At 41.7% G+C, this 14,418-nt stretch overlaps 1 protein-coding gene across 3 annotated transcripts; it reads right to left on the reverse strand.

Annotated features, from left to right (window-relative positions):
- Positions 1-2,515: 2,515 nt before the first annotated feature.
- On the reverse strand, positions 2,516-10,588 carry LOC136746644 (uncharacterized). Of its 3 annotated transcripts, none has more exons than XR_010816417.1 (3): positions 10,316-10,588; positions 2,756-10,103; positions 2,516-2,598 (listed from the first exon to the last, which is right to left on the reverse strand). XR_010816417.1 is itself a non-coding variant. In XM_066699272.1 (2 exons), exon 2 carries the CDS (start codon positions 9,284-9,286, stop codon positions 3,203-3,205), a length of 6,084 nt encoding a protein of 2,027 aa, XP_066555369.1. In that variant the 5' UTR covers positions 9,287-10,158; positions 10,316-10,588; the 3' UTR covers positions 2,658-3,202. The 3 variants fall into 3 exon arrangements, 1 of the variants encoding a protein (XP_066555369.1); XR_010816416.1 differs by having other exon boundaries at positions 2,756-10,158; XM_066699272.1 differs by lacking the exon at positions 2,516-2,598 and having other exon boundaries at positions 2,658-10,158.
- Between the last annotated feature and the right edge of the window lie 3,830 nt (positions 10,589-14,418).

The raw sequence follows: 14,418 nt of genomic DNA on the forward strand, positions 1-14,418 counted from the left end.
CCAGATTAAGGAGATCTGTCCAGTGATACAGAGCAATGATGACACATGCCATGTCTGGTGCACCACTGAAACTGCCCACAGGTATCAAGAAAACTTCAGCATAATGCTTCCCCCCTCCCTGTGTCCACAGACAGACATTTTGCCATCTGTGTGACTGATTATAAATGACTGATTATCACTGCCTGTGATGCACTAAGCTTTCTGGCCTCATTTCCCTGTGTGTATCACTGTGCTAAAAGATCCCTACCATGCACCATCTTTCACGTCTTGGACAGGGTTTTCTACAGCGAATATGTACAGAATTCCCTCAGTCCGGCCGTTTCACAGAGAGCAAAACAAGAAACAAAGAGTACTAAAAAAGTATTGTTTTGTGGTTACTAGTGTCACAGACATAAGAAGGCTTATTTAAAATCACTAATTATTTAATTGCTTAATATTCACTTTTCTTTTTCATGTTTATTGTGTATATTTGTTTTTTTGTTTTCATTATTATAATTACTTTCACTATTGTTGTTATTTTTATAACCTATTGTGGGCACTATTATGGTCTGTGTGATTATCCATGTGAATTATTTCCTTTAAGCCGAATCACTGCTAGACACACCTGCACCTAATAGGGCGTTGACTGCTCACCAATGGTCAGCCACAGGAGAAGTAAATGGAGGCAACAAGGTGAAATATGGTGAAAGGTTTCTTTACTGTGCTGCCAGTATAGCTGAGGTCTGTGCTGTAGTCTCTCGAGTCTTCTCCCAAGCATAGATCTCCTCCGTGCTCCCTGTAATATAGAATAATTAAAGCAATAGCGAAAGATACCTTCTCCTGCAGCAGCCTCTCTAACAGCACACTGCGGTCTAGCTTGTCCTGTGCATCATGGTACTCCTGAGAAGAAAAGACAGTGAATTAGAGAAAAGAGAAGGTGGACTAGAAGGAGTGACAGAAAAACCAAGGGATGGTGTTACCTGTAATAGTCAGCTTCATCGTGCAGCCCAGGCATCCACATATTCTGGGGTTGAAGAAGAGTTTTGAAGAAGCTCTGCTGCATCAGGGACAGTGATAAGTTCTGTTCAAGACTCTGGGTTTGTGGCAAGGAAATTGCTGCTGGGTTATTAATAGGTTTGATGAAATATAGTGGGAGGGTAGTTCTGGATTAGTTTAGAATTATATATTTTTTTACTTCTTTTTAGCCCTCTTTGATTTAAGGCTTTAAGGATTTAATTAGCTCCCGCTGTTTGATATTGTGCAATTTTCAGGCAGACTTCTTGCCTTGCCTCTGGAAATAGTGTGTACTGTAATAAACATAATTTTCCCTTTATTCTGTTGTGTCTCCGTGCTTGGTGTACAAGCATTGAACCTGCCTGGGGAGAGTACAGTTAGAGGGAGGTTGAGGTATCCCCTCCTCAGTAGAATTACTTGGGGTGGCATAGTCAGTGCCACTATCCGGGACATAATTTGAGGATACGATAATAAATATGCAACCATGTATATGAATGAGTTTCACAGATTGGTTGGTGACTTTCCAAAAGCCATGTCTTAATCTTCACTATATCCACTGCTGCCTCTTCACTTGACTAAAATCTAGACTGTGAAAAATAGTTTGGAAGTCAACATTCTAATCAGCTAGTAGGTATGTAACATTATAGTTTGTTATTTGAGTTTGATGGATCACAGTTTCGACTGTGTCAGGACCATAATCTGATAACAATGTTGGTCAAAACATGTAAAGTTATGAGTCTGTTAAACAAAAGAAGGAATGTAACTGAATATCACATATCAAATTAATCCTGCAGACAGAAAAACAACAAAAACATGCATAACTGGATATTTTATATGTATATAGAGTGCCTTGCAAAAGGATTGAGACCCTCTAATAGTTTTCACATTTTGTTGCTTTAAAGCTTGCAGTCATGACACTTTGAAGTAGGAATTAATGTGTGTTCTATACACAACATACTCACACATTCAAAGCTAAAAGTAAAAGTAGTAAGTAGATAATGAATATGAACTAAAAACTGAAAAGTCACGATTGCATAAGTATTCAAACCCTTTGGTGTGGTAAACTTAAATTAATTAAGGTGCACAAAATGACCTTAACAAGCCACAAACAGTTGAATGGCCTCTGTGTGCAATAATAGTGCTTCTCGTGATTTCAGAATAAAAACACTTGTCTCTGTGAGGTTTCTTGGTCAGGTAGTGAATTTCAAGAAAAGACTCAACCATGAAGACCAAGGAGCTTTCAAAGCAGGTCAAGGAGAAAATCATTGAAAAGCACAGTTCAGGGGTAGGTTACAAGAAAATATTGAAGTCTCTGAATATCCCTGTGAGCAAAGTCTACTCAATCATCAAGCAATGGAAGGTGCATTGTACCACCCAGACACTGCCTAGCTCAGGCCATCAATTCAAACTGAGCAGCCAGGCAAGGAGGAACCTGGTGAGGCATACCACTGTGAGGCCAAGGACAATTTTGAAAGAGCCACAGAGTTCAATGCCTGAGATGGAAGAAAATATGTGTAGCTCCCTCCAGTAGTCAACACGAAGCACGAGGTCTTGGTTAAAAAACGGGGTTTTATTTCAACAACATATCCTGTCAACCCGTGAGAACTGGGTTGAAAGAGAGAAAAAAAATAAAAGGAAATTATAAATACAATGCATGTATGTATGTCTTGAATACAGTTTGTGCCGTTATAGTTACACACTAGTTAACACAAGCTATGCACATGAAATATATCACAGACAACTGGATACAAAAGAAACATACCTCGTAGGCTGCTTCCTACTTAGGAGGGGCTAAATCTCAAAAGCCTTCTTCCTTGTCTTCTTTTACTCGGATAATATACATTTAGATATCTTTATATTCTTAATATTTACTTAGCTCGGAGAGCTCTTGCGATGCTATGTTTTAGCTCTACACTTTAGATGTTGTGCCCCCTTTAATTACGTGCGGAACACAAGGATGGCGCTAATTAGTTCCGCCTCTACGATATCCTATTAATTTTAGGTAGGAACCAAAAAAATAGTCACAAACTTAACTAAAGCTGAGAGGCAGTTACACTCCCACCAAATCACAAGTGATTTCTCAGAACAGCTTGGAGACACACATACTGCATATAAACTGCACATAATATTAATTTCAAAGTACTAACTATTTACTTATTATCTTAACTTAAGAACTAGTTGAAAGAGTGACTAGAGGATGCTGGAGTCTTCAGTCTGCTTCCAACAATGTAACTGTCTTATGGATGGGCCTCTCCAAATGAACAGGTTTAGAGATGCGCTTTCCTCTTCCATCCAGAGTTGAATCGCCGATAAGCAACTTGAGCCTTCTCACTCTTCCGTCCTTTCCTGGGTACACTTCAATAACCTTTGCTAACTTCCACTGGTTTCGTGGTGTAGCATCATCTTGCAAAATGACAATATCATTGACCTTAGCGTTTCTGCGGTCTTTGGTCCACTTCTGTCTCTGTTGGAGATTGAGGAGGTATTCCTTTTTCCACCGTGTCCAAAAGTTGTTGGCTAAGAGTTGAACTCTGCGCCATCTTTTACGGAGGTACAGATCTTCCCTGACGAACTTTCCAGGAGGTGGAGAGATGATCGTGGATTTCATGGTCAGGATGTGATTTGGTGTCAAGGGCTCTGGACAGGATGGATCGTTCAGATGATCAGTGGTCAGAGGTCTGCTATTTACAACCGCCATAACTTCATATAGGAACGTTCGTAGTAAGGAGCGGTCAAGTTGTCTGGCTGACTGTTCTAGAATGGACGTCAAGACACTTCTGATAATGCGAATTTGTCTTTCCCAGACGCCACCCATATGACTTGAAGCTGGGTTGTTCATGATGAACTCACATCTCAGTTCTTTGAGTTCCTCTTGATCCATCTCCTTTAATGCTTGAATGAACTCACGCCTGGCACCAACAAAGTTTGTCCCTTGATCACACCTTATTTGCCGTACTGTTCCACGAATAGCGATGCATGAACGCAGAGCGTTAATGAAGGCATCTGTGGTCAAGTCGTCGAGCATTTCAATATGCACTGCTCTGGAACACATGCAGGTAAGTAAGAGTCCATAACGCTTTAACTCTTTTCTTCCTTCCTTGATGTGGAATGGCCCGAAGCAGTCCATCCCGCAGTAAGTAAATGGAGGGGTTGTTTCCATTCGATCTTCCGGGAGATTTGCCATCCTTTGTTGTTCTGTGCATCTTCTGAACTTCCTGCACGTTGTGCATTTGTAAATATGGGATGACACTGCCCTGCTGCATCCCAGGATCCATATACCATTGGATCGGATCTCATTTATGGTCATTCCCCGTCCCTGATGGTGCACTCTCTCGTGATAGTGCTTGACGAGTAATGCCGACACGTGACTGTCTCTAGGGAGAACAGCTGGATGCTTCACATGTGGATGAAGAGCAGCATGAGTTAAGCGGCCTCCGACTCTGAGGATACCTTGGTCATCCAGGAATGGACCCAACTTGTGTAACTTGTTGGCCTTGTCTTTGATTTGTGAGTTCTTATGACACTGGATGCCCTGTATTTCTTGAGAGAGGGTTGCTTGTTGGACCATCTTGATTATGCTGAGCTCTGCATCTCTCCTTTCCTCTAAACTGGTGCTTTCCCAGGACCTTGGCCTGAGGCCTTTCGCTTCCCTTGCACGCCGCTTTAGTCTGGCTATAGCTTTCACCATTCTTGACCAGTCAGAGAACTTTCGTAGACAATCTAACAGTGACCTTATTTCCTTTGCCAGGGTGTCATGAGCCTGGGCCTTCTTGATCTCTGGATCACTACTTGCAATCTCTCCCAGCTTGACTACTTCGCTGGTCAGCTCTTTCTGCCAAAGAAAGCTTGGACCCGTGAACCAGTTGGAAGCTACAAGTTGTTTTGCTGCAAGACCTCTTGAGGCATGATCTGCTGGATTCTCTTCGGAAGCCACATACCTCCATTGCGCAGACTCCGTACTTTGCTTGATGCGTTCCACACGGTTTGCCACGAACACATGAAATCTCCTGGCCTCGTTACTGATGTATCCGAGGACAACCTTTGAATCGGTCCAGAAGAATTCCTGTAGGCAATCTATCTCCAGTTCCCTTTTGAGCATGTCACTGGTGCGGACGGCTACGACTGCTGCTGACAGCTCAAGTCTTGGTATGGTGGTAACCTTAGCAGGGGCTACTCTTGACTTCCCCATTACCAAAGAGCAGTGGACTTCACCTGATGCACTGACTGCTCTGAGGTACGAACACTCGCCATAACCTGACACGCTGGCATCAGAGAAATGATGGAGCTCGTAGCTCTGAACCTTAAAGTTTAATGGAATGTAGCATCTCTGAATCTTTACACCAGCCAGGTTTTGCAGGTCTTGGAGCCAAAACTCCCACAGGGGTCGAAGATCATCAGGTAAGATGTCATCCCAACTGAGCTTGTTATGACACATCTGCTGCAGAATCTGTTTTCCCACCAGGATGAACGGTGCCACAAATCCGAGTGGATCGTATACTGAAGCGACAGTGGATAAAACTCCTCTTCGGGTAAGTGGATTTTCTTTCACAATCACTCTGAACTGGAACTCGTCAGAAGCCACGCACCACTGTATGCCAAGTGCTCTTTCCACGTGTAGCTCTCCCAGGGCCATGTCCAGGTCTTGGGCGGCTTTTGCACATTCTTCTTTGGGGATTGAGGCTAGGACTTTCTTGCTGTTGGAAATGAACTTGTGCAGCCTGAGTTTGCCTTTGTTGCAGAGCTCTCTTGCCTCCTTCACTAACTGAATAGCTTGGCTTTCAGACGCTAAGCTTGACAAGCCGTCATCAACGTAAAAGTTCTTCTGAATGAACTTGATGGTGGCTTCACTGAAGTGTCCGTGTCCTTCGGCTGCGAGGTGCTTGAGTCCATAGTTAGCGCAGCCAGGTGATGAAGCAGCGCCAAACAAGTGGACCTTCATCCGGTAGATGGATGGTTTGGCTTCAAGATTTCCATTCTCCCACCACAGGAATCTTAGGTAATCTTGGTCTTCTGCTTTAACGTGGAACTGGTGGAACATGCGTTCAATGTCACACATGATTGCCACTGGACCTTTCCGGAAACGACACAGAACTCCCACCAAGGTGTTTGTCAGCTCTGGACCGGTCAGGAGATGGTCGTTTAAGGATGTCTCTTGAAATCTCGCCAAACAATCGAAGACAACACGTATCTTCCCAGGCTTTTGGGGATGATACACCCCATGGTGTGGGATGTACCATGCTGGAGCTTTATTGAGGTCTTCTTCTGGGACCCTTTCTGCATCTCCACGTGTTATGATCTCATCCATGAAGGTCTTGTAGTCTTTGTAGTACTGTTTGTTTCTTTTCAGCTTCCGTTCTAGGCATCTGAGACGGTGGATGGCGCACACCATGTTATCTGGTAAGTTGGGTCTTTCATTCTTGAATGGCAGTGGCATCTCATAATGACCATTGTCCTTGAGCCTGATGCCTCTTTCCATCTTTGACAGGAATCGGAGATCCTCTTGAGAGATGTGACTGTCCTCCAAAGACCTTTCGACAAAGTCCGATTCCAGCACCTTGATGACATCTGCAGGTGAGACTACCTCTTTGACTTGAGTTCTACAGACATAGTGAACTTCGCTTGTGAGGTTTGAAGAGGACTGAAGACCAGGCATCACTTGCCTCACGATGACCTGGTGACTTATTCCAATTTCATCTCCATAGTCAAGACATGGGTTGCCATAGCCAACTACGCTCCAGCCCAGGTCTGTTCTCTGAGCAAAGGGCTGATTTTCTTTACCAGGCACCACTTGCCTTGGGACAAGAGCTTGAGGACAGTTGTAGCCGATTAGCAGGCCCACGTCGCAGCTTTGTTGAGGAGCAATCTCGTCTGCGATGTGTTCCAGATGAGGCCATGCCTTTGCAGTCTCTGGTGTGGGAATATGATCTCTGTTTGCAGGGATGAATTCTCTTGAGTAGGTCACTGGCAGAGGAATTATCTTGTCTGAGTAGAATCCTCTCACTTGTAGTCCAGTCAGTTTCCGACAGGACACAACTGTGTTTCTTGAAGCCATTGTGGAGAGCTTTAGCTGAACTGGTTCCTTCTTTGTGTGAAGAGTCTTTGCCGTTTCTTCCAGGATGAATGTCGTGTCGCTCTGTGTATCGAGGAGTGCATACACAAGAACTTCACGATCTGGCTCACTTGTGACTGACAACCACACTGGAATGACTGTGGATGTATGAGTGTCTTTAACATTCTGTAAAACTCTGTTGGATGTTGACTCGCGTGATGATCTTGCTGCCCTATCTTGTGGCCGCTCTATTTTCCTTTCCCTTGACTTGCCACTGTTCCCTGCTCCACTAAGCCATGTTGACATCCTTTCTTCTTTGGTGCGATTATCATGGAGGCAAGCTGGATGTCTTTTTTCACACATATCGCAGATCTCTCCGTTTTCACAGTCCTTCGAGCGATGGCCAAACTTCAGACAGCCGAAACACAATTTCTTCTCTTGAACAAACTTGACTCGCTCTGAAATAGTCTCATCCATAAATTTGCGACACTTGTGTAGACTGTGACCTGCCTTCTCACAGAAGACACAGCTTGTGGTAACAGCTTTCTCGTCTGAGTTGGTTGCCAATACCTTTGCTCCATGACCTCTTGTCTTTGAAACCTTGATCTTCTCATTTTCACTTGGTTTTAGAGCGTGGAGGGACGTTATTGGGTTACAGGCGATTTTGGCTTCACGTGTGAGAAACTTGACGAACTGGCTAAAGCTTGGGAACGTGTGACTTTGTTCTTCCACTTCTATCACCTTCCTATTCCATCTTGAGGTCAGCCAGTCTGGAAGTTTAGAGAGTATTTTCTGATTTTCGTTGCAGTCGTTGAGTACTTCAAGACCTCTGATCTGAGACATGGCCGCCTCACAGCTGCGAAGGAAGTCAGCGAGTTCTTGAAGTTCCACACTCCCCTTAGAGTTTATTTTGGGCCACGTATCAAGCTTATCTCTGAAGGCCTTGGCGATAAGGAATGGATTGCCGTATCTCTCTTCTAGGATGGTCCACGCTGCACAATAAGCTGACTCTGTGCCTAGCAAGAAGTAGCTTTCAATGGCCTTTTTGGCTGGTCCACCCACATACTTTCGCAGATAGTATATTTTCTCTTCAGCTGGTATGTTTTTCCTGTCAATAAGTGTCTGAAAGGAGACTTTCCAGTCATTAAATCTGAGTGGGTCGCCGTTGAACGTTGTTGGTTCAGGTACGGGAAGACGACTCGCACTGATGGACTCTGCGAATGCTCTAACAAGAGCTGCAGTATTGTCTTCTTGTTTTGGTTGTGTCAGAGAGTGAGGTGGGGAGCAATGCTGCAATAGGCTACTTTCATGCTTGACTTCCTCATTCTCCTTCGGAGGGACACATTGATGGAGCAGCCCAAATATTTCTTCATCTGAGCATTCACTTTGTTCATATACTTGCTGTCTCGCCTTAGCAGCCTCTAGCTTCTTGATTGTCTCCAATCTTTCTAGTTCTCTGCGCTTGGCTTCCAGCACCCTTTGTCTTTCTGCATTTTCAGCCTCTTGATTAGCTCGTAAATTGGCTGCTTCAGTTTCGAGTCTTTCAAGTTCTTTGATATGACGTTCTTGCTCTAGCAGTACTTTTAAAGTGGCTTCATTGGCAGCAACTTCAGCAGCAGCATCTCGTCTTGCAGAAGACTGGCTTGAACGGGATGTTATTCTTGAGTTAGTTTGAGAATGAGCAGACGACTTGGTGCGGTGAGAGTTGACGCTTACTTTGTCTGAGGCTGCAGCTTCAATTACAGGCTCTATTGATTTCACTCTTTGTTCTTCACCCCCTCTTGTGTCTAGAAGAGCCTTTGCAGTCTGGATGATTGTTCTTGTTACTGCTTCGCAGGTGTCTGCTCTGCGACGTGTGTCTTGGTCGGGAATGTCAATGTGCCTTAAATCTTCATAAACAACGTTCAGATTATCTGAGGCATTGCTTATCTTAGTAATGTGGTCACGCAGCAGGTTGTTTGAGCATTGTCCACTCAGCGCTTGTTTGGCATCCTTAGCGATAGCTTTCCACTTCTCGTAGCTCACACTGAAACGGTGTGCAAATCTTCTTACTTGCTGATCGTGCAGTTCTTGGCCCTTTTCCGTAAACCTGCGGACCCTTTGGCTTCTATGTGGCTCTTGTGAGGAAGTGTGGTTATCTCCTGTGCCTTCAGCAGCTTGTGGTTGCATGTCTGCGCAGTGCTGCTGCGCGTCTTCACCTGCACCCTCTTTGTCACTCTCAAAGAAAAGCTCAAACTCTGACATTTTGCTTTAGTTTGGTTTAAATCTAAACTTGTTTTTTAGTTGAGTAAATTACCTTGTTCACAATAATCTAAGTTATGTTTAACTTAGCTTAAGCTCAATTGAGTAGTTGTTTTTAATCTCTGATATGTGAATAGTCAGCCTTTAATTACTTGCAGCTACTGACACTACTTTGGAGAAAAATTACTCTCTGCAGCTAAATTAACTTGCTTTTTCCAAAATAAAAACTGTACTAACTGTACTCAAAGACTAGTAACACTCACTTTGTGATCTATGGAGCTATGGTCTTCTTGCCTGATAACTTGTTATAGTTATATATGGCCTTATTTAAATCTTAAATTACCACAAATGAAATTAAACAAACCAAAAATATTAACTCTTAGTTAAACTTGTACATATACCACATTAAGTAATAACCATTCACTTTTAAGTCTAAATATGACCAATTCTGCCTTACTCTCGGTACTAATAGTTCTTAATATTCACATCCTACTCATCAGTAGACACAATATCAACACAGTAGCAATATCAATCCACTTCAATTTGAGAAAAGGTAAGTAAACAAAACATTAACTAATGGGAAATGCAAAGAAATGTCTCATTCTCTTGCCCAGAACGCTTAATGTCTCTGAATTACAGCTTCATTTGCGTTATGAAACCTGATTCTTCCGTGGGCGCTGCCTCTTCTCGCGCTGTCATGTGCGGATGTCTCGGCCCGACCACGACTCGCGCTCTCCGATGCCGTCTTCCTCGCCTCCTCATGCGGAGCAGACGAGCTCTCACTGTAGCTCCCTCCAGTAGTCAACACGAAGCACGAGGTCTTGGTTAAAAAACGGGGTTTTATTTCAACAACATATCCTGTCAACCCGTGAGAACTGGGTTGAAAGAGAGAAAAAAAATAAAAGGAAATTATAAATACAATGCATGTATGTATGTCTTGAATACAGTTTGTGCCGTTATAGTTACACACTAGTTAACACAAGCTATGCACATGAAATATATCACAGACAACTGGATACAAAAGAAACATACCTCGTAGGCTGCTTCCTACTTAGGAGGGGCTAAATCTCAAAAGCCTTCTTCCTTGTCTTCTTTTACTCGGATAATATACATTTAGATATCTTTATATTCTTAATATTTACTTAGCTCGGAGAGCTCTTGCGATGCTATGTTTTAGCTCTACACTTTAGATGTTGTGCCCCCTTTAATTACGTGCGGAACACAAGGATGGCGCTAATTAGTTCCGCCTCTACGATATCCTATTAATTTTAGGTAGGAACCAAAAAAATAGTCACAAACTTAACTAAAGCTGAGAGGCAGTTACAATATGCATCAGTCAACAATAACCAAGACACTTCACAAACCTAACCTGTATGGCAGGGTGGCAATAAGGAAGCCAATACTAAAAATAAATCATCTCAAAACCTGCATGGAGTTTGCAATACAGCACCTGGGGTGATCCTACAAACATTACATCACTAAATCAGAACTTTTTTGTCTAAATGCCAAGCATTACATTTGGCACAGGCCCAACACAGCACGTCTCCCAGTCAACACTGTCCCTACAAGACTGGTGGTGGCAGCATGCAATGGGAATGCTTCTCCTCAGAAGGGACTGGAAAACTAGTTAGGATTAAAGGAAATATGGATAGAGTAGAGGCAAGCCTGTTAGAGGGAAACCTATTTCAGTCTGCTAAAGACTTAAAACTGGGGTACAAATTTACTTTTCAGCAAGACAATGATCCAAAGCACAAGGCTTGTGAATGTGCTTGAGTTTCCCAGTGAAACTCCTGACTTGAATCCTATGGAGAATCTGTGGAAAGACTTGAGATATGTTGACCTTAAGCGATCCCCAAGCAATTTGAGAGAGCTAGAGCAAATCTACCAAAAAGAATGGACAAACATTGCCAGTGTGCAAAGTTGTTAGAGACTTACCCAAAAAGACATCCAGCTGTAATAGCTGCCAAAGCAAATATTGTTTAATAAGCAAATAGTTATTCCACCAAATATTGATTTAACTGGTCTGAATACTCATCTACTCAACCTATTTCTGTTATTTCTTTTTAGTATTTGGTGACATGTAGCTATTGTAACTTATCTTACCCTTAAAAGTCTTCAGTTAGAGTATTTATGTTTTGTAAAACAAATGTGTATGCATTAGTTTCTAATTTCACAAACTGAGACATCACAGGAAGGGTCTATACTTTTGCAAGGCACTCTTTATATATATATTACAAATAAAACCTGAATAACATTGTTTGAGACAGAGAAATATGAGGAGGATTAATTGGTCACAGCTTCACAGATATTTTAAGCCAAAAAATCCAGCTGGTGTGTCTAAATGAGGTGTAAGGGACCAATCTCATCACAACAATGCTTTTACAAGAATGAAGCCATCAGGCCCTTCTCTACATGCTGCATAGGGATACTATAATTGAAACAATATTCATTATAGACCGGACCCTACTTTTACATCATAAACCCTAAGCTTTGTTAAATTATTGCTTTGACTGCTGTATTACTCTAAATGTACATTATTGTTACAAACATTTTCATATATGTGTAATAATCCGTTTACACCACAGGAAATGTCGGTACAAGAGTGTAACACCATATTTCTCCTAGTTGAAGTGGCCTTGGACATTTCTACAAGTATTTAAATGGCAATTGGGTTTTAGGGGCTATTTGTCAGATAAAACATAGAAATTACATGCACGTGTGCGTTCACATACATACTCCCTTCAGTTTAATAAGTGACCACTACGTTTCTGTCATAAATAAATGGTTAAGCAAGAAACTAGCACAATTGATGTATTAAATTACATTTTGTTAGTTATTGTCTGCATTGTTTTTTTCTGGCTTGAAGCATCTTCTAATCTCTTTAGTCCTCTCCTGTTTTCTGGGCCACACAGTGCAGGGCGCGAGAAATGTGGCTGGATTTTTATTTCATTGGGACCTGACGAGTAGGAGCAGCTGGCCTGCATTATATCCTCTCTCCCAGAGAGGCTGTGTTGACACTGTTGCCTTGTAATGTTTTCAAGAGGGTGCCCTGGCACTCATTCCTGGCTACTGACTGGTATGCCGAGCTTGACATTGTTACATCCCAGCTGCTCTGTCCTGACTCCCAGACAGAACAGCCCAGCTCAACATCGCCCCAGAGTGTTGGAGGACACACTCTAAGTTCCCCCGCAACTCCGACAATGCTGTGCAACCCACCCCCTGTCGCATACACAGCATAGAGGTGTAATGGCATGAATGATCTGTTGCTTGAGTGATTAAGGTATCTTGCACAGGAAAAGAGATACCGTGATATTTGTAAATCTCGGCGTCTCTCTGTGGCCAGAACTGAGATGTCAGACGTCAGACAAAACATGCCAGTTTATCTGAATATGATACAGCCCCTGGTCTCTACGGCAAATGTATTCATGTTACACCCCATGCTCCTGTCTTCATCCAATATATCTACCAGATGGAATGAGTGCAATTAACAGGAAAGCTGAGAGAAGTGTTTGGTGAAATGTTTGACGGCTTCTGAGTGTTTTTTCTTTCTTCTTTTTTCTTTCTAAAATATCCAGCTTAAAATGTAGGAGTATCCTTTAGGCAGCAGATAGGAAAATGTGGATTTGTTTTCTGGTGTTTTACAAAGAGCTGCAAAAGGTTATGGATTTCATTCCTCCTACCTAATAAATTGAGGGACATTAATCAAGGCCTGATAGCATCTACATAAACAGTAAATATAACTAACTAAATATTTATACCGATGATTTCAAAATCTTATTCCCATCGATGCAATTCTGTGAAGCAAGCATAACTTTGTTAAAAATTAAAATAAAAAGTCAGGGACCTACATACTGTACATCTAAACCTCATAATAAACATTGAAAAAATAATAAAATCAATTACATTTAACTTATTATATAGCCAGATGAATAAGGGCAAAGATTAAAGATTTCAGTTATAACAAAATAAACAAAAAAGAGACAATTTAGAAAGACTAACTATATAAGAAATCCTGCGAATTGTCAAGGCTGTGGGATGAGTATCTTTATTACAAGGGTTTCGTTCTGTTATATATTTGTTACAGCAGAATGATTGCTCCTCCATCTCATATTCATTGCACATGACCCTTGTGGAGGGTCAGAATTCCACACAGAGACATTCACCCCACATTAAACTTGAAGGTGTGCTGTAGTTGGGACTATATTTTTAACTAATGTCCCAGTGGTAACTCTAAATAATCAATAAGGTCATTACTCTGAAGCTCAGCATTGTTCTTTTGGCAGACGGTAAACAGTCCCCTTAGTAAATCAGAGCAAAAACCAGCATTAAGTACAGTTCTCTGTTCAATTGTCATTCTGTTCAGGAGCTATAGTTATCCTAAGTGTAGGCCTGGGGATCGTGTCGTCCCTTTGCAGTATAAGTACACGTGGGTGAATTGGGCTGTGGGTGTGAGAGCTGTGAGTGTTTGAGACTCTCTGTGTCCCTGGAATGATATTCAGCGATGTTAAATACAAATTGTTAAAAATAATAAAAATAAAAATAAAAATAAAAAATAATAATCATGGTCAATATATTTGATATGATTCAATGTTTTGAAATCATATTACATAAAATAATTGATCCCCTTAATAGTAAGCGTTTAAACTCTTCAAACTGAAACTGATTTTGCATCCATTTAGTTTCCTGTAGCATAGACTTTTAAATCCTAGTTTTCTGAAGGAGTTACAAAACCATGCCAAAGGAGAATAATTAGCATGATTGAATAAAACCAGAGAGCCCCTAACTTTATTTACATTAAATATTGGTCATTTCTTTAAGTCACAATGGAATTAGACAGGTTTCTTTTTGTTTGTTTTGTTTTTCTGTGTATGTTTGTTTTTGGCTCAAATCTGAAATATATCAGCACTATCAAAATTAACACGAAAACTACCTTGATCATTTTTTCATCTATATCCTAAACATGTTTACAAGTATTCCCTGTTCTTTCTTATGGTTTTATCATATTTAAAGCAATTATTATGGTAAACTCTCCTGCTGGATGAGCTTATGAATTTAGAATAAAACCTCATATTTTAGCATCAACAACAAATGGGTAAGCTGGTCCCAAGGGGCAGGAATAAAACAACAAATGCTAG

This window comes from Amia ocellicauda, chromosome 3 (genome assembly GCF_036373705.1).
Source record: "Amia ocellicauda isolate fAmiCal2 chromosome 3, fAmiCal2.hap1, whole genome shotgun sequence".
NCBI classification, from domain to species: Eukaryota; Metazoa; Chordata; class Actinopteri; order Amiiformes; family Amiidae; genus Amia; species Amia ocellicauda.